This window comes from Neovison vison, chromosome 3 (genome assembly GCF_020171115.1).
Source record: "Neovison vison isolate M4711 chromosome 3, ASM_NN_V1, whole genome shotgun sequence".
Taxonomy (NCBI): domain Eukaryota; kingdom Metazoa; phylum Chordata; class Mammalia; order Carnivora; family Mustelidae; genus Neogale; species Neogale vison.
In genome coordinates this window covers 164298917-164318071 of record NC_058093.1, presented here as the reverse complement: position 1 = coordinate 164318071, position 19155 = coordinate 164298917, and the positions used below count along the sequence as shown (strand labels likewise).

The following is a 19155-nucleotide window of genomic DNA, read 5'->3' as shown; positions in this document are numbered from 1 at the left end:
CTTAAAGTGAGATTTCTGTGAATTTCAGCAATCTCTCCCTTCCACCTCTTGACTACCACTCACGGCAAGAGCATGAATGAGCCTAGAGCCTGGACATTCCAACCAGTCCTATGGACTGGCTACATGTCATTCTCTGAAGAGAGGGACCCTGTGGCATTTTCTATTATGGCGGAGTAAGCTGTAGACAACCTCTTTAAAGCAACTGAAATCCACAGTCACTTGGGAGAAAGCCACTCAGGGTGGAGTCCCACACCTCAAACCTGACTCAGTTTTCACTGAGTTTTAGACCCACCCCTGCTTGTTCCTTAGGTTGGTTGTGCTAATTGCCACAACTCAAAGCACTATCTGAAACCTTTGATATTCTGACCTTGCTCCCTGGCTGCAGAGCTGTTCATTTCTGCACCACTTTGTGACAGCTCTACCACTCCTTGGAACAGTCTAGTCTTTGCACAGGTTAGTTAGAAGGGGAATAAACACACAAGTAAGCATTCAGAAACCGTGATTTTGGCAAGGAAGGAAGTCTATGAAATGAAGTCCTTTTGTAAGCAGAGCGTATACCTTCTTTCCTTTCACATCCAGTACAATTTCTATCTTTTTCTGTTCCTGGCTCTGGCCATCTGAAGGAAAAATGGAAAAGCTCTTCCTTTCAGAAGACAAAATGAGGTCATGTGTTGTGTAAATGGAGCCATCTTCTAGAATCCTGAAGTCAGGGTCGCTGGAAAGGATTAGACTGGTGGATGGGAAACATTCCTTCAGATTCACTGCAGGGAAGACATTGGCAGCAATTTGTAAAATAAAACAGGAATAGAACAAGTTTTACAGGAATAACAACTGACAGTCCGTGAGAAGCAGAAAGAGGGAGGTGACGCTTGGAGGTTGTTGAGTACCTATTATTATAAAATTGAGGGGCCATGGAAATTAAATAATTAAATAAATGGAGTCATAGTTTCCATTATTTTCACCATAAATTAATTTGTGAAGAGATATAAAATATTTTGTTACTGTCCCTGGATTTATTGTTTCCACTCTAACTCCTGCTTATGGGTTTGTACATATACATACAAATTTATCATTTTATATGTAGTGTTACTGGTATGGTCTCAGATTTGAAACAGGTCTTCAACCATTTTGATAACTAAAGCTGTCTTGCAAAAAGGAAAGAAAACCAGTCTATACTTCAGTAATACTTGGTATATAATAAGGTTGTTATCAAAATGTTTCCTTTACAGATTCATATTTAACATATTTAGCATATTTGCTATATGTCTATAGAGTATAGGTTGTATCTCTTTTACATACTTTTAGAAGATTTAAGGCAACGGATTAATTTAGAATTTCAAAGCACAGGCCAAAATGATGTCTGCCTTGGAAAAGATACCACTTTTGTATTCAAGGTGTAAACTTAAGGCCAAAGAAAAGCCTCATGAAAGGAATTTGACCCTCGGACTCGGAGCAACCAACCTATGCTTGAAGAATGGCTGTGATAGTGAAATTTTATTTGACTTTCACAAGCTATTCTGTGTAACAAATCACACAAATTCTTGTGGGGGGACTTGTTCATTATAGTCAACCTCAAGCACAAATATTATTGGGGGGGCATTTAAATTTTAACACAACTGTTTTATATCTAATCAATTAAAGAGCATTGGCTTTGGAATTTTGGCAACAGATTAGTTGATATGAATTAAAATATGCCTCTGGTTTTCATGCCCTCATTCATCTGAACTAAACTCATTTAGCCCTTTGATGTTTGCTAATTTTTCTGGCAATAAAAGTATACAACTAACGTGGTACTTTAATTGTTTCTAACCACTACCAAAACACAAGTAGTCCATCTTTCATTTTATGTTGGATTTTAATGCCAAGTAGCTATTACAGGGCTTTATCCCAAACTTTACAAGAGCAGCCTGAAGCTAAATGTAGCAGTTAAAACTATGAAATTCTTAATGCTGTTTCTCACCTTTGCCTACAAGTGTTTCAGCCTGAAGATGAGAAGGAACTTGAAGAGAAATTTTCTGACAAGCATCACAAGATAATATTAAAACCTCAAAAAAAGAAAAAAAGAAAAAAATCAGGAATTATATTTGATCACAGACTTCCACATTACAGTTGTCTTATTGATTAAAAAAAAAGTCAATTTCAGAAATAAATTTATCTTCCAGTTCTTCCATATTTTTCATATTTATTTTATTTTAAAGATTTATTTATTTCATTCTAGGGAGAGAGAAGGTGGGGATGGGGAGGGACGGAGAAGAGGGAGAGAGAGTCTCAAGCAGACTCCAAGTCTGATGCCCAATGCCATGAGCCTGAGATCAGGACCCCAGCCCAAACCAAAAGAGCAATGCTCAACAGATTGCCCCACTCAGGCGCTCCCATGTTCATTTTATTTTATTTTTAAAAATATTATACTTATTTATTTAACAGAGAGAGAGAGAGATCACAAGTAGACAGAGAGAAATGCAGAGAGAGGGGGGAAACAGGCTTCCTGCCGAGCAGAGAGCCTGATGCAGGGCTTGATCCCAGGACCCTGAGACCATGACCTGAGCCAAAGGTAGGGTCTTAACTCACTGAGCCACCCAGGTGCTCCTCCCATATTCATTTTAAAAGGGAAAAGCAAAGGAAGTGGCTTTAGGGGCACCACAGTCATTTAGTATTAATGATATTAATGAGAAATTAAAATAAACAGAAGTTCTTAGAACCCAAATCGTATCGTATTATTTTCTAAAAATGGGTTACAAACAATTGATTTTACATAGAGATTATCATCTCTAAGTCCATTCATAAATGCCACACTGATTTCTTAGCATGAAGAAAGTACTTAACTCTGGAATTTAATGATCACACATTTGTACACAAATCTTCATTTCCATACCCCCACACAATTTGAGGTTATAGTTGATTAAGGCTAGAAACCATGACGATTTTTTTTTAACCTCATAAAGAACAACACCCACAAAACTTCCCTCATCTCATATTGCTCCTGGAACTGGTTGGCATAACCTGGAAAGTCTAAATGGTCTTGAATCAAAGAACTTGTCTAAAAAAAAATATAATTCAAGATATAGAAAGTAGCCTTCAACAGAGTAAAGATCAGTAACTAAATTCAAGGCATAGCTATTGTTTTAGAAAGCTAGGTAGTTAAAGGAAAGAAGATAGACTGAGGGAAAAAAATTTATTGGTTTAAAAGTTTTGACAGGTTTAAAACATAATTTACTTCTTTTTTTTTTGGCATTTTGTACCTATTTGCTTCCTTTCTATTTATCAAAATGAATGATTTTTTATTACTTAAATATAACATTGCACAGATCTAGATTTCCCAGAAACAGGTCAATTTTATGATTAATTTTTCAGAGAAAATATTTGTAGTTTTATGGGATGTATTATTTGGGAGAAAGAAAGAGGAATGCATTATCGTCCATACTCAGAGTGTGTAGTTCATTTCCAACTCAATTCAATTGCATTGGCTGTATTTTGTCAGTCTATTTAAATAGTTTGTAATTTTACAAAAGCTCTGTTATGCAGAAAACACCAAAAACTGGAATTTGAAAAATCAATTTGTAATCACTTTAATTAATTAATTAATTATATTTACTTATTTATTTTAAGCCTCCCTGTTATATGTTTTCACAACATCCCCATATTTCCCTTCCTGGAATGTCACATAAATCTAATCATACAGTCATGCAATGCTCTTTCTGTTTCCAGGCCTCTGTTCTATCGGCTTATAAGCTCCGAAAAGGGGAAAACCACACCTGTCTTGTTCTCTGTTAGAAACCCAGTATTCAGCACATGGTAGGTATTTAACAAATGGTTGCAGAATGAATTTGATGGAATTACATTCAGTTTAATTTAAATAACCACTTTTTTAAAACATAAGACATGCTTATTTATTTGACTTTTTAATATAGTTTTTCCTAATGCCAAAGAAAAAACTAAATTATATCCCAAGAACTTTCTTATCATAAAGAATTCTATTAGTAAGGATCTAAATATATGATGTGGAAAGAGTACTTTGTAATTGACAAAATATGTATACATATGCACAAGTCTCTGTGTATATATATGTGTGTATAGATACATATATTTAACCTATATACACACACACATTATTCTCATAGTATATAGTCACGTTCCCAACTCCAATACAGATCTTTCCTTTCTGCCCTAAGACCCCCACTTCTTTGCTTCTGGCTCTGTAGACAGAGCCAATGGAAGTTTCCAGAAGTACTATTCCCATCTTCAAGTTAAATTAACAGCTTAATGATTTGAGGGAGCTGGAGTCAGACACCCTTTTAGCTATAATGGGGGTTAAGGATGGATGGGCAAGGGATGAACCAAAGGAGACTGGACACAGCAGAGACCAGAAGCAAAAGTAATCTGGATGAATCCCACAGAAATCTTTCACCGCATTTTACCCAATACTTAATTTAAGGTGATCTCTGAGGTTGTTGTCTGCCTCCCACTCCCCAGGGAGTTACAGAATGAGAATTTGACCATCAACCCTGCATCACATATTTATATGGAGAAACTGTTTACCCCCATACAGTGAAATCTTTAAATTCTTAAAATATACTTTGAAGCTAAAGGATTTTGCCAAAATGGAGCGGGAAAGAAAGGAAATTCATGGCTCAGAAATGCCATATGGAGATATGGGACCAGTACCCTTCTCCCTCATCCCCACCAAAGAAAAACAGCACCTGAGTACACACGTACAAAGCTCTAAAAAACCCAAGTGGAAGCCAACTTAATAGAATTTTTTCAATGATGGTCACATAATTGAATTTCTTTTTTATTATTTTTCTCAGGTTAAACCCCTTGCTCAGACTACGACTTCTGCTCATCTCTTAGCTCCTGGTGGGTACAATGAAAGTTCTGGATAACTGCACCTTCACCCAGACTCCCTTTCCTCTTTTTGCAGCTGAGTGGAACTAAGCATGTAAAATATCGACAGCTTATTTAATGACTCCTAGCAAAAGCAAACCTCAGAACCCCTGGGCCATGTGCCCGAGGAATGAATTCATTCCACGACTCCTTGGGAAAACACCACAGCAAGACTGAACCGGGGAATCCCTTGAAAAACTCTAACATCCAGGCAGTGGGCACGTTAAGAGTAAACAAAAACACCAGCCATCTCAGGTCACGGGTCTCTCAACTCTCCCTTTTTTTTGTTTTTGTTTTCCCAGTCTATCTTCTTGGACTTCCACTGCCACCCCTACTCTCTTTCAAGCCCAAACTGGAGGGAGGAAGCACGTAGTGACATGCTTGAATTCCCTAATCCTTTGCTTGTTACTCACCAGGAGACAGAAAAGGAGCTGCTTACAGAAGATGCTCCCTGGGGCAGCAGAGGCTGCAGCCATCAGAAGTGGTCCCAATGGTCAGGACTGGTGGCTGGATAGCAGGGCAGCTTGGGATGCCACCCTGGGCTTAAGCAGATTCCCAATGGCTGGCACGTGTGCGGGGCACGCTGCGGCCACCTTGGCGCAGCTGAGCTGGGTTTGGAGGAGAGTCAGGAGGCAAAGCGATAAAAGACAGAAGGAGCAGCAGGAGAATTGCTTTCTCCTATTTCCAGGCCAGTCCTCCTCCTTCCAATTCAATTACCTCTGAATGTGAAGAGGTTTTCCTACAAGTGGGGAGGGTGGGGTACGAAACACCCCAAAACCCAGTCACTAGCTCCTCCTTACAGCTTTCAAAATTTCTCCTGCCACTTGACACATAGGCAGAAGCAAGAGGGAACACCCTCCATCCTCAGCCCTCCTCCTTTTCCCCCCCAGGTTGATGCTCCCCGGTTATTACCCACTCCCACGTCCTCCACTCCTTCTTGGCCTTATTAACCTGTCTTGCCCCTGGGTGCAAAGAGAAATGGTGCACCAGCTCCGTACAAGGAAGTGATACCGCCTCAGCTGCAGTTTTGGCAAATCCGGGGCCATAGACCTGTGCAATCACAGCCATCAGATGTTATCTCCCCATCAAAGCGTTTAGGTGTTGTCTGCCACAGGTGTTCCGCCGCGGCTCCATGGGAGGGAGAGCTGGTGCTGTGGTCACAGCGGTGACCTCGCTGTGTCTACACCCCGTCATCGGCTGTCCCCCAGGGTTTGGTCTTCTAGGTGTCACCAAGAACTTAGTACAGTGTGTCTGGGATATCATTTTTTATGGCATTCTTTTTGCTACTTGTGACGCAATGAATTTTTTTCCTTGAGTGTCCTTATTTGAGAACTACGATCTGAGACCAGCTCTCTTTCAAATCACACCATTCATCCTAATTACTGGAACCTCACATGTGGGCTTTCCTAGCCTAAAAGTACCATATTCCAAGCAGTTCAGTTTCTTAAACACTAATGATGCTTGCAAGGAGGTCTAAAGCATCATTTTTCCTGCCACGACTCAGCCAGTCCAGTATCAATGGCACCCGTCAGCAATGATGGGCATTAGAAAAAGAGGGTAAATATTTTCAAATGGTAATTGTTTCATTTGGCCTACAGAGAAGGAACTAAAATTCCTACTTCCTGAGCCACTGCTAAAAATCAGGAACCATGGTAGGCATTTCAGTGATTCCTCCCAAACAGCCCAGCGAGGGCTCCTTGGAGATGATGAAACCACGAGAAAGGATGTGATCATCCTTTGCTAGCTGACCCACAGACGATGGAGAAGTCCACATTAGAACCAGGCCTGACTGTCACTAAAATGCTACTTTTTCACTGTCCTCTTATTTCAATGATAAATACAGACACGTATGTTGAAAAGGAGCAGAAGGTGATAAGGCATGGGGTGTCTGAGGGGCTCAGTCAGGTAAGCATCTGCCTGAGGCTCAGGTCGTGATCTCAGGGTCCTAGGATTTGAGTCTTGTCTCCCTCTCCCTCTCCCTCTGCCTGCCGCTCCCCCTGCTTGTGGGCATGCTCTCTCTCTGACAAATAAATAAATAAAATCTTTAAAAGGGAAAGAAAGTGATCAGGTGTGTAAGCATTCAGCCTTGCTGAATAAGCCAGATTGGGCTTATTAATACTTATTATATTTATTAATAAGTATTATTAATTAATACTTATTATATTTATAATAATTAATTACTTATTATATTTATTAATAGCAGTCCATCGTTTGGAATACTGTGAGCATCTGGCCTCTTTTGTGAGAGTCATTCTATGGCCAAGTAAAATGGTTGTTAAACCATTTACGTTACACATCCTTTTACATGAAATTACTCTTCCTGCTCTTGCTACTGACATTTTGACCTCGTGTTTAACTGAAAAGTAAAGGCACAGCGCAATATCTGAGCTGCTGAGAAAGGAAGGGTGAAAGATTTTCTTTTCGTTATTCAACAGTGGGAGCAATGCCTTTCCTGCATATAAATGCAGACATAGGAATATAACTGCTTCTTTGCACGTAGAGGCTGGGAAGACTTGCAAAATAAAAGACCAGGGAACTAGAACTCAAGATATCTGGTAGTGTTTTATTGCCGAAGGTATAGCTACCAATAAATACATCCTGTGTCTGCACTGGAATATGTTCAGAAAATAAAGTCACTGTAATTGGATATCTTAATATTTGATGCTTTGGGAGAAAAGAAAAGCACCTGCCTGGTCAGGTGTATATTTATATGTAGGTATATCTAAATATAGTTATAATATTATAGGTTATTCGGAAAAAGTTCTGTTTTGTTGTTGTTGTTTTGCGTGTATGTTAGTTGTATTTTGTCCTAATCTATGTCTAAATTACCAGCATAGCTGAGTGACTGATGGTGAAGTACAGTAGTTAGCAGCTTGGATTCTTTAGATTAAGGGCTTAGATTCTGAACCTAGATTACCTGGGCTTCAACTCCTGGCTTTACTCCTCACTACCAATACGCCATTAGGCAAGTTACTTAACCCCTCTGCACCTCAGACTCTTCATCTATAAAATGGGATAACAATAGCTGCTAATTTATAGATTAGTATGAGGATAAATGTCATAATACATAGAAAGCACTTTGAACAGTGTTTGGCTCATAGCAAGTGTTAATGTTTTATACCATATAATTGCCTAAGTGTGCAATAAAATGTTGAAGCAACTACGCTTCAAGAAAAACAAACACAAAATTATTGTAAATCCAAGGTCTCTTATGTAAAAGCTACCTAAAGATGCACAAATAGATGCATTCATTGAACAAATATTTAAGGGTCCATATATAGGACTCTCACCTCTGCTAGAAGATAAACACCATATACAGAAAAAAGGAAGACAGACATCTCACTAAAATTTTTAAAAAGTACAACTTTCTGAAGGAAAGTACAAATATAGTTTTCTTTCTAGTTGAAAATATAGGGTAAAAGAAGACTGTAGCAAATATTAAATAACTTAGCCTTTTAGAGAGAAATTAAGACTAGACAATGATTATATTCTAAATGCAGAATCTTGTAGAAGAAAAAAAATTTTAAATATGTCAGTATCACATAACCTGATTTCCACCACTGATTTATGATCATACAGAGAAAGATTTAAATCTAAAAACCCATGTGGCCTTCATAGTTCTTTAGTTTTTAGCTTAAGACATGTTGAGAAAATATGCCTTCTTGTGAATTTTCAAGAAAGTGTCTTCAGGAAATAGTGACAAATTTCTTTCTTTTCTTACTTTTTTTTTTTTTAAGATTTTATTTATTTATTTGACAGAGAGAGAGAGAAAGAGAGTACAGCAGGGGGAGCGGCAGGCAGAGGGAGAGGGAGAAGCAGGCTCACAGAGCAGGGAGCCTGATGCAGGGCTTGAGCCCAGGACCCTATGAACATGACCTGAGCCAAAGGCAGACACTCAATGACTGAGCCACTCAGGTGCCCCATGTTTTGTTTTGATGTTTAATCTTAATTTAATTTTATTTTTTTCAGTGTTCCAAGATTCATTGTTTAGTGACAAATTTCTTCAGAAATATTTATGCACAGCCAACTTGTAGACAGTGTTATCTTTGAATAAATTCAAGGCCTCAAAATGGCCATGTACTGATAGAATTTTTCTCTCTGTCACGTGACCAATTTATTTTAAAAGACTCTGAACTGGTAGGAATCTATGTACATTGATGAACCCATAATAAGACACTTTCTGTTAAATATGTATGACCAAAGATAACAAACTACAGGGATAAATGAGGGCGTATGATCTTAATGTGGGAGGGTAGAAGTGTATGAACAAAGGAATAAAAGTGCTTTTTTTTTGCTATAAAAGACACATTGGATCCCATAAATTCAATGTACCACAGTGGAAAGCCCCTTCAATTCCATTGGACTCAAAGATCCTTTATCTGGGCAAAAGGTTATTGAAAATTAGAAGTAATTCATAATAACTAATAATTATTAGGAATGATTTCTTGAGGTTGCTTGCATATAGGATGGATTAATTTTACCTTAAAAAATGACCACTTCCCATTATAAAAAACTGTTGGCAAACCTATGAAAAGAAAGATCAGCATAACATCTCTGTATGATTTAGAACTCCATTGAGCACTCATGCCTAATTCAAACTGGCTTAAGAGAAACAAAAGAAAGCATAGTAGTTGGGGATAAGAGGATTTGTTAAGTCATGTGATTGGAAAGTCCAGGGATATCTTGAGTTCAGGCATAGCTTGAGCCAAGTTGTCAAATGATCTCACCATGCTGTTGATTTTCTCCATCTCTTGTCTCTTTGTTCCTGTTGGTTTCATTGTCGTTCAGTTTCCTCAGTGTGGAGGCAAAGATGGCCACCAGAAGCTCTAAAATTATATTCTACCATCTTGGTAATCCATAGTTGAAAGAGCATATCTTGATTCCAGTAGTTTGGACAAAACACAATTCCACTAGCCAAATTTTGTCCATAAATTTAAAGTCAAGGGCCAGACCAGATCACATAAACAAAAAGTGGCAGAGAGTTCATTGTCCAAAACAACCACAGGCTATCAACAGAAAAAGGAAGATTAATAGTTTGGCAGGCAAATATCCTCCAAACTGACCATTTCTTTATTTGTCATTTTAGTCATACCAGTTATGCACCAAATCATTTATTAACATGATGGTGCTGATGACAGAAAGCTGAAGAAAACATGATCTCTGCCCTCATGGACCTAAAAATCTATCACGTATTTTGAAAACAAGTTAAAGTACTTCATATGATATAGTTAGTATTAAAATCCTGGTCAAATGCACATAATGAATACTTTAGACTTTTATTCACTTCTTGAAATTTCCTCCAATTTTTATTTTCTTTGCTGGCCTTCAAAGTTAAATGTTTGGAAAAATGTGTTGTTTTTTTCTATGATACATGGAATCTTACTGTCAATTATTTACCTTACATGTTAAAAATAATGTGGAGTGCCCAGGTGGCTCAATTGTTGGGTGTCTGCCTTTGGCTCAGGTCATGATTCCAGGTCTGGCTCCCTGCTCAGTGGGGAGCCTGACTCTTCCTCTCCCACTCTCTCTGTTTGTGCTCCCTCTCTTGCTATGTTTCTCACTGTCAAATAAATAAATAAGTAAATAAAATAATGTTATTAAATGTTTATTTTTATGGATAAGAATAGATGCTCATGACCTAAACTTTGTTAAGATGGAAAATTAGGGGGAAAACTTCAACCATAATCTAAATGTAATCTTCCAGTACGTATCTTCTAGTCTAGCTTCTGTGTATAGAATTTTAAACATTGTTATACTGTGCTACCAATTTAATTCTGTAGCATATATTTCCCCTTAACAATTTTTATAGAACAAACATTTGTCCCATACCATGGCAAGTCCTATATAGGTATGTATTAAACAGTATTAAATTCCTTCAAATAAGTGCACTACGATTGATTTAATCAGTCCTTAAGATTGAGTCCTTCAGTTTTTCCAAATTTTTTATTATTATAAAAACCGAACTGGGGGAGGAACAAGATGGTGGAGGAGTAGGAGACCTAAATTTTGTCTGGTCCCAGGAACTCAGCTTGATAGTTATCAAACCATTCTGAACACCTACAGACTCAACAGGAGATCTAAGAGAAGAAAAGCAGCAATTTTAGGAACAGAAAAGTGACCAGTCTCTGGAAGTGATTCCTAGATCCTGAGATTCCTCTCCTATCATTAATGTCATTCAGTCTAAACTCATCAAGTATCATTAAGCAATAAAGTAGTTCCTGTTTTGTCCTTAAAAACAAATAAACGCTATCCTGAAAGCAAAAGCCTTTTCTGGATTTAGGATCATTTCTTGAGATAAAGTCCTTCATATAGACATTCTAGGTGAAAAGATATGAAATTTAATAGCTCTTGGTATATAAAACCAACTTATATCCCCAAAACAGGGTTCAGATGTACATTCTCACTGAAAATGAACAGAAACAGCAAGGATCCTAGCCAGGATCGAATATTAACAGTTCATTAAAAATCCCATATTCATAAGTAATACATTATCATTTGAATCTGAATTATTTGTCTGATCATGATGTTGAGCCCTTTTCACAACTGCTAAGTCACTGCATTTTTTCATAATATTTGAATATGTTAGCATATATCAGCAATTATAAGGAAATTGGCACAGTTGAAGTAAACCAAACAAGTTAATAATTAAAACTGTCTTCAATGGTATTGTTTCTTTGAAATAAGAAGATTCTTACATTTTTAGTTTTTAGCGTTTTATATATTTGTGATTGAATTTCATGGCAGTACAAAAATATTTTTTCCTTGGGGCACCTGAGTGGTTCAGTTGGTTGGGTGACTGCTTTTGGTCCAGGTCATGATCCTGGAGTCCCATGGGATCGAGTCCTGCATCAGGCTCCCTGCTCAGTGGGGCGTCTGCTTCTCCCTCTGCCCCTTCCCCATCTTAGTCTCTCTCTCTCTCTCTTATCCTCTCCCTTTCAGATAAATAAATAAATAAAATCTTTAAAATAATAACACTTATTAAAAATTTTTTTTGCCTTTTAAGTCCTTTGAAATGCTAATATTCCCTAGGAAACTATTGCTATTTTCTGATGTAACAACCACAAAACCCACGGAGAGCTTTATCAGTTGATTTGTAGGCTAGATTGCAATGTAAATGTAGTCATTTCTATAGGAAATGTGACACCTACTCCAAGGAACCATTCCTAATTTACTTGTTACTAAACTGAAAAGAAAACCTATTCCCCAAGATACTTGCAGCTTGATTTCCATACAAGAAAAATGAATGCCATTGATCAGATCCTGAAACCTGTTTCATGAAACGCCCCTGAGAATTTGTTCTTACCTAAGGTTAATTGAACAGACTGTCATCTCAGTGGTTCTCTGCTGCTTCATGAGTCTAAGGAGAAGATGAGGAATTGGATTGCTGGTCTTTTCCTGGGTTGCTATGAAACGCTGCTATTTCCTGCATTCCTAAGATAATTAGAAAGATGAGAATGGGAAACAGAGTACTCTGCATGATCAGACAAAACACCTTTATTATGTGGATAGCGAAACATTTTGTAAATCATGCTGCCCTTTGGGAAAAGTTTTCCTATGTGAATTTGAACTAGAATGTTTTGGAGAGTTTCTGCCTTTACATTGAAGATGCGTGTGCATGTGTGCGCTGTGTTTCTCGAAAACAGGATAGAGGGCTCAAGTACAGTGAGAAAGCTTGGTGTTAACCTTAATGGAGCCAAGCCTGTTAGACTGAGCGTCTTGCTATTTTACCGCTATTCTGAAAGGAGAACACAATTATGGCATGTTTTGCTGAAGCCTTGGTGGTATTATTTTACACCAAATAATTTGACTTCTGGAGAATGTGTTGCTGCATCACTATGTCCTGTGGACTCTTCTGGTCTGGTGAGGCGGGTGGATATTCATCTTAGTGGACAGCAGGGTAGAAAGATTCATACCACGAACAATGAAGACAGGATACTGGGGCAGTCCAGGAAGTGGAATCCGTGAATAACTTCTGATGATTTTCTTTTCTTTCTTTAAGAGGAATAGTCATGCTTTGAATTGTTTTAATTTTTTCTGATGTTGTAACATTATATATATATAATATATATATATAATATATTATATAATATACACACACACATGAATTTAAATACTTAAACTATATATATAGTTTAGTTTATGATATATTATACCATACTTTATATATTACATATGGAGAGAGAAAAAGAGAGAGAGAACCTAAGTCTAGGAAGAGAATCATAGGAAGTACCAGGTCACAGAGGAGAAGCAGGCTGCAACTTACATTGGCTCATGGGTAGCCTGGAAAATGCCCTGTTCACCTATTGTACTAGAAAATAGATACTAGAGGGCGCCTGGGTGGCTCAGTGGGTTAAGCCGCTGCCTTCGGCTCAGGTCATGATCTCAGGGTCCTGGGATCGAGTCCCGCATCGGGCTCTCTGCTCAGCAGGGGCCTGCTTCCCTTCCCCTCTCTCTGCCTGTCTCTCTGCCTACTGTGATCTCTCTCTGTCAAATAAATAAATAAAGTCTTTAAAAAAAAAAAAAAAAAGAAAATAGATACTAGAAAATGAAGATATCTTGATGGCATAGTTGAGTTGTAATATTTTAAAATGGTATGTAAAGCATTCTACAAGTCTAGTCTTCTTTAAATGAAATAATTGTATACATACCAATATTTTGAAACAAAACCACAATACTTAGGATTTTAAAAGTCTTTGGCACAAATTTAAAGACTGTAGTTGTAGAAAAATATATATATATGGAAAATACCCAAGTTTATAATTTTAAAATTATATGCTTGACAAAACTATTAAAAATGAATTAGATTTTTAAAAAATGAATTAAAGGTGGAAAGACCAGCAAAGAAAAAGAGACAACATAGAAGAGGAGAGAATGATTGACTCAACTAGCTGTACCGATGCCTATTACGTACCACACGCTAGATCAGAATTTACTCAAAGAAAAGTGCGAAATGACATGGCTACAATAAACTGTCTGATGGGGCACAAAGGAATCATAATCAACCAACCTAGAGCAGAAGGAGCAGTGTTAAATTCCGTAAACCTCTTAGTGAATTTCAGTTAAAAGAAATGGCAAATATTGGGAAAATCTTTAATGTTATTAGTTGTGTTATAAAACAAAGAGACAAAATATAGAATGGAAAGAAATCTTTGCTTAAACATCTACATTTCTATTTTTATTAATAAAGTATATTTTTGTCTTACAGATTTAGTGTAGAATATATAAATAGTTACATATGGAGAAAGAGATAGTAGTAGCCCATGACTATTTTTAGACTAAACTGCATTAAAAATATACCTCTATACTTGAGATTTATGCTAACTGTGGTTTTCTTAGTATAAGTGGATTAAGAGTGAGTAACATTAAACAAAAGAAGCTACACCCTTTAAAGCACACTCCCTCTAAGAATTAGCCTCAATTAGCCACTGGGCTTAAATTATTATTGCTTTATAAATGCTTCTGCAATCAACTGGTAACAGATGAGTCCCCTGCCATTGAATAATTAGTCTAGAAAATGCAGAGTTTAAGAACTCCCAGATTCCATTCACAGAGTTTGGATTCAGACCCAATATTTTAGCAGGTTCTCAGATAGTATGAGTGTAGAATAAATTCATTATTTATTAAGTATCTTTTCTGTGGCTCATAGGGAAGAACAATTATGCCCTAAAAATGCTTACAATGTTGCTAAGCAGACAAAATGTGTATGTATCAAAGAGAAAATGGAACAACAAACATATAAGCACATGCTAAGTATTGGTATAGAATTGAAGTGTTCCCAGCATTCAGAGGAAGGACTTTCGGTGAAGAATAGGATAATCAGAAAACCAAACCATCAGCACATACTAGTTAGTCAAATTTGTTAGCCTAGTAAGGTGACCAGTGAGGAACAGAAGCATAGCATAAGACAAGGGTCCTGAGTTCGGACAAACTGAAAAAGTACATTAAAACAAGGAGAGGCCAATTAATGATGTCTTGCTAACTATAAATGAAACTGGGGTTCAGAGGGGAGATGAGTCTATCCCATGAGTGGAGACATGAAAGGTAGATAGGAATTCCATAACTAGAAGGAAGACGGAGAACACCTGAAAGGAGAGAGGTGCAGGAGAACTGACCAAAATGGATTAGAAGGAAAAGCCTGGATGGCTCAGTTGGTTAAACATCTGCCTTTGACTCAGGTCATGATCCCAGGGTCCTGGGATCGAGTCCCATGTTGGACATTCTGCTCTGTGGAGAACCTGCTTCTCCCTCTCCCTCTGCCTGCCATTCTTCCTGCTTAGTGCTCTCTCCCTCTCTCCCCCTCAATCTGTTAAATAAATAAATAAATAAAATCTTAAAAAAGAGGAAGAAGTAGGAAGAGCTGGTCCAAGTATGACTAACATCCCAACTTTATCAACCAATAGTCAACATGACTTTTCTATCCTCACTGGTGCTTTCTTAGGTTTTCAGCAGACAGGCCTGACCTTTACTCACAGTGTAATAAGAGAAACAGAAAAATATTACAACAGGGCATGATGACATACAGCTATGAACAAATGCCATGAGTCCAGAGAAGAAAGTCATTCAGCATGGCAGATAAGAAGGCAAGGTTACTAGATCTTGTGTGTTGCAAAGAAGGAAGTAATTTTAAGTGGCTCTTAAAAGAATGGGAGTTAACAAGAAAGAAGAGTCCAGGGGAAAGACAGTCTCCCAAGAACTGTGTAATCAAAATTGAAGAAGCATGAAAGAGCAATGCTTTTGCAGGAAATGATCAGAAACTCCTAGTCAGAGACAAAATTTCAAGTTGTATCATGCAGCGAATGGTTAAAGAAAAGAGGAATTTTCATCCTACAGAAGAGGACAGTGGTGATAGTATATAATATTTGTTTTCAACAATCACAGAGGAAATTTTACACTTGGTTTTTCTGTTCCTATTTCTATGCTTAAAACAGTTTCAGATTTACAGCAAAATTGCAAAGACACTACAGAGAGTTGCCATATACTTTGCATGTACTTTCCCATGTTATTAATAGCTTATTAATAATTATCAATATCATTAGCTATTAATATCATTATATGGTACATTTGTTATTATTCATGAACCAAGATTGATACATTGTTATTTTTTAAGATCTATTTCTTTTAGAGAGGGGAGAGAGAGTGAAAGTTGGGAGAGAAACAGAGGGAGAGAATCTTCAAGCAGACTCCCACTGAGTGTGGTGACCAACACTGGGCTCAATCTCACAACCTGAGCTGAAACCAAGAGTCGGACACTCAATGGACTGAACCATCCAGGCACCCAGCTGGTACATTATTATAAACTTAAGTTTATACTTCATTCAGATTTCCTTGGTTTTTACCTAATGCACCTATTCTGTTCTACTGTCTCATAAAGGGTAACACATTACATCTAAGTTCCTCTTGACTGTAATAGCCTCTCAAGCTGTCTTTGTTTTTGATGACTTGGACCGTTTCAGGGAGAGCTGGTACTGTGTGCCCTGTTCAGATTTGTCTGATATTTTTCTCATGGTTAGATTAGACTGGAGTTTTCATTACATCCTATCAAGGGCACATACTATCAACATGACTTACCTGATAATAAATTTGACACATGCTAAGAAGTAGAAAGTATTCTAAAGGAGGTAATTAAAAAGCAAGTTTTAAATACATATTTCCAAGGACTCAGGTTCAGAGAGAATGAAGTTATTTACCTGAGTTCATGTGGCCAGTAAGTAGCCAGACCAAGACTCAGACCCAATTGTTCTGATTTTAAACTACGTGTTTCTTCTTCTTCTACTTCATTGGGTTATAATGTATATTGAATGAACAAATGCCAGTAAAGTTCCTGCCAGGGGCGTGCTGAAGCTGCATGTCCAGGTTCTCTAGAGCCAACAGTGCATATGTCTTCTAGCGTTTGCACAAGAGACATCAAGTTGGTAGCTTGAAATCAGCTCTGGTGGCAATCTTTACACCACAGCAATCATCACTCATTCTAATCAGAGGCATTTTCTTTTTAATTAATTTTTTTTCTGGAAAGTTCATTGTTAAGCAGCCAACAAGAAAAGCATTGGTTGTCTGTTCTGTATGTCCTATTTTTGGACCTGGACAATCTCATTTTATTTCCAACTGTAAATATAAAAAATTTGAATTTTTTAAATTAAAAAAAATTTTCAGTGGGTTAAGCCTCTGCCTTTGGCTCAGGTCCTGATCCCAGGGTCCTGGGATGGAGCCCCACATTGGGCTCTCTGCTCAGCAGGAAGCCAGCTTCTCCCCTCACTCTCTCTGCCTGCCTTTCTGCTACTTGTGATCTCTGTCAAATAAATAAATAAAATCTTTTTAAAAATTTTTAAAAGAAAGAAAGAAAAAGAAAGAGGAATAAAATACATCAAAACATTTCATTCTCTCAGAAGAATTAAAACAAAATAAAAATATTGAGCCTGAATAAAAAATCTAACAGCTGAGGGTTTAAAGATCTAAGTGGAAAACATCCATAGGTCAAAAGAGAAGAAGATAAAGAAGAGGAATGAAGGAAGGAAGGGAAGAAGGGAGGAAGGGAGAAAAAAAGGAAACCTCACTTGTTATTGTCTCAAAATATATTATTTTCTTATTATTGTTGACAATGGTTTTGTTTTATTCATTTATGTTTGTTTTCTTCATTTGCTAAATGTGGAAATCCTCCTGGGTCTGGAGCAACAACTTGATATTTACTGAACACCAGTTGCAAAGTTGCAACTGAGCACAAGTTGCAAAGTGATCTTTCTAGGTAAAATATATATTTCTAGAACCCCATGCTGATTTGAGAAGTACACATGTACACAGCAGATAATGTAAATTAAAATGCTGTACGTAATATTTAAACTATGAAAATATAGGACTCCTTCCACCCCTACTCCACCCACTTGGACTTGGTAGCTGCAATCTGATCCCTGGTTGAAAGACACCTGTCTAACAAAGCAGCTTTGTAGACAGTCTTATTGGGCAGAGCCACTTGGAAAGACTGGTCAGCAGAATGGAACTCCCTTCCCACCCCCAATTAGTGGTATTATCTCTAAAATGAGGATGAGCATAAGGTGTTCTGGTGAGGAAGATTTGAAAATTGAAAGAAAATGTGCTTGATTATATGCATCCTAGACCCTGTGTTGTCAGACTCTAAGAACGTCAATTAAGAATCTCCAATTTGTTTGGATAGAACATGATGATTCAGAACTGGGAAGGAAAGAAGGCTCTGATTGTAGAGCAAGAAATGCTCCCCAAAGAAAAATATCACTTAGAAAAGTGTTTTTGGTGTTTAGAGTAATTATATATACACAAATATTTTACCACTATTTAGTTTGTTGTTTTTCTACGTTGTGTGCATGTGTGAATGTGTCTGTATAAAATAAATATCACAAATTGGTTCTTGAATGCTCTGAAAGACATTGATGGATAGCTAAACCAGATACACTTACATAAACACATACACACACAGAAAAAAGTAGACTGTTTCGAAAGGAAATTTTTTTCAATGAGAGGCTGCAGTTAAGATGAGTTTGAGAAAATTCTGTCATAAAGAAAAAAACGACCAGTCTAGCTTGTTTTGTATTTTTTTTATTGGACGTCTCCAGTGTTTCTCAAACTTGGCTAGTTATCAGAAGCAGTTAGTGTGCTTATTAAGGTGCAGATTTCCTTGGTCCACCTCAGACTTATGGCATCTGGTTCTTGAGGGAGTGGCCTAGGAATCTGTATTTTTAACAAGTGCCCTAGGTGATCTGGATGAGTAGCCAGGATGAGAAACACAGCCTAGATCAGGGATTTCCAATTTTGGCTACACACTGCGATCAGTTAGAGAGTTAAATATATATATATATGTCTGGGCACCACCTCAGACCAATGAAATCAGAACCTCTGGGATTGGAGCTCAGGCACATTCATTAAAAAGAAACAAAACACACAAATAAAACGGCACAAGATTTCCTGGTGATTTTAATGTGCTACCAAGAGTGAGAATCACTAGCCTTACCTTAAGAGGAAGCTGACAGAACACTACTCTAAAACAGGAATCAATGAAATCCTAATGAGAAAACACCTGTTGTCCAATCTGTGGATACTACAGATATTTGGAGGAAAAGTAGCAAATTCAGGGCATTTCTAGAGGTTCTGATGACTACAGAGGTGAACCTCTTCCTCTTGTCATTTTATGTACACATTTTTGGACAGACAGAGGATTGGCAGGAAGTGAGGAAATAAAGTGGAAGAATTACCAGCATAATCCGATAATAAAAAAATAATACAAGAAGATCCCTAAGGACATCTCATCTA

At 37.4% G+C, this 19155-nt stretch overlaps 1 protein-coding gene across 2 annotated transcripts in view; it reads right to left on the bottom strand.

Moving 5' to 3' along the window:
• Positions 1 to 5758, bottom strand: part of DSC1 (desmocollin 1) — a 33247-nt gene extending 27489 nt beyond the window's left edge. Inside the window, exons 1-3 of one of the 2 annotated variants that reach the window (XM_044243225.1) lie at positions 5295 to 5758; positions 1961 to 2045; positions 559 to 761 (exon numbers count right to left, since the gene is read on the bottom strand). In XM_044243225.1, coding sequence (XP_044099160.1) covers positions 559 to 761; positions 1961 to 2045; positions 5295 to 5357 — 351 coding nt within the window. In that variant the 5' untranslated portion in view covers positions 5358 to 5758. The remainder of the gene's footprint in view (positions 1 to 558; positions 762 to 1960; positions 2046 to 5294) is intronic. The other variant, XM_044243224.1, reaches the window with a different exon arrangement.
• Positions 5759 to 19155: the final 13397 nt, after the last annotated feature.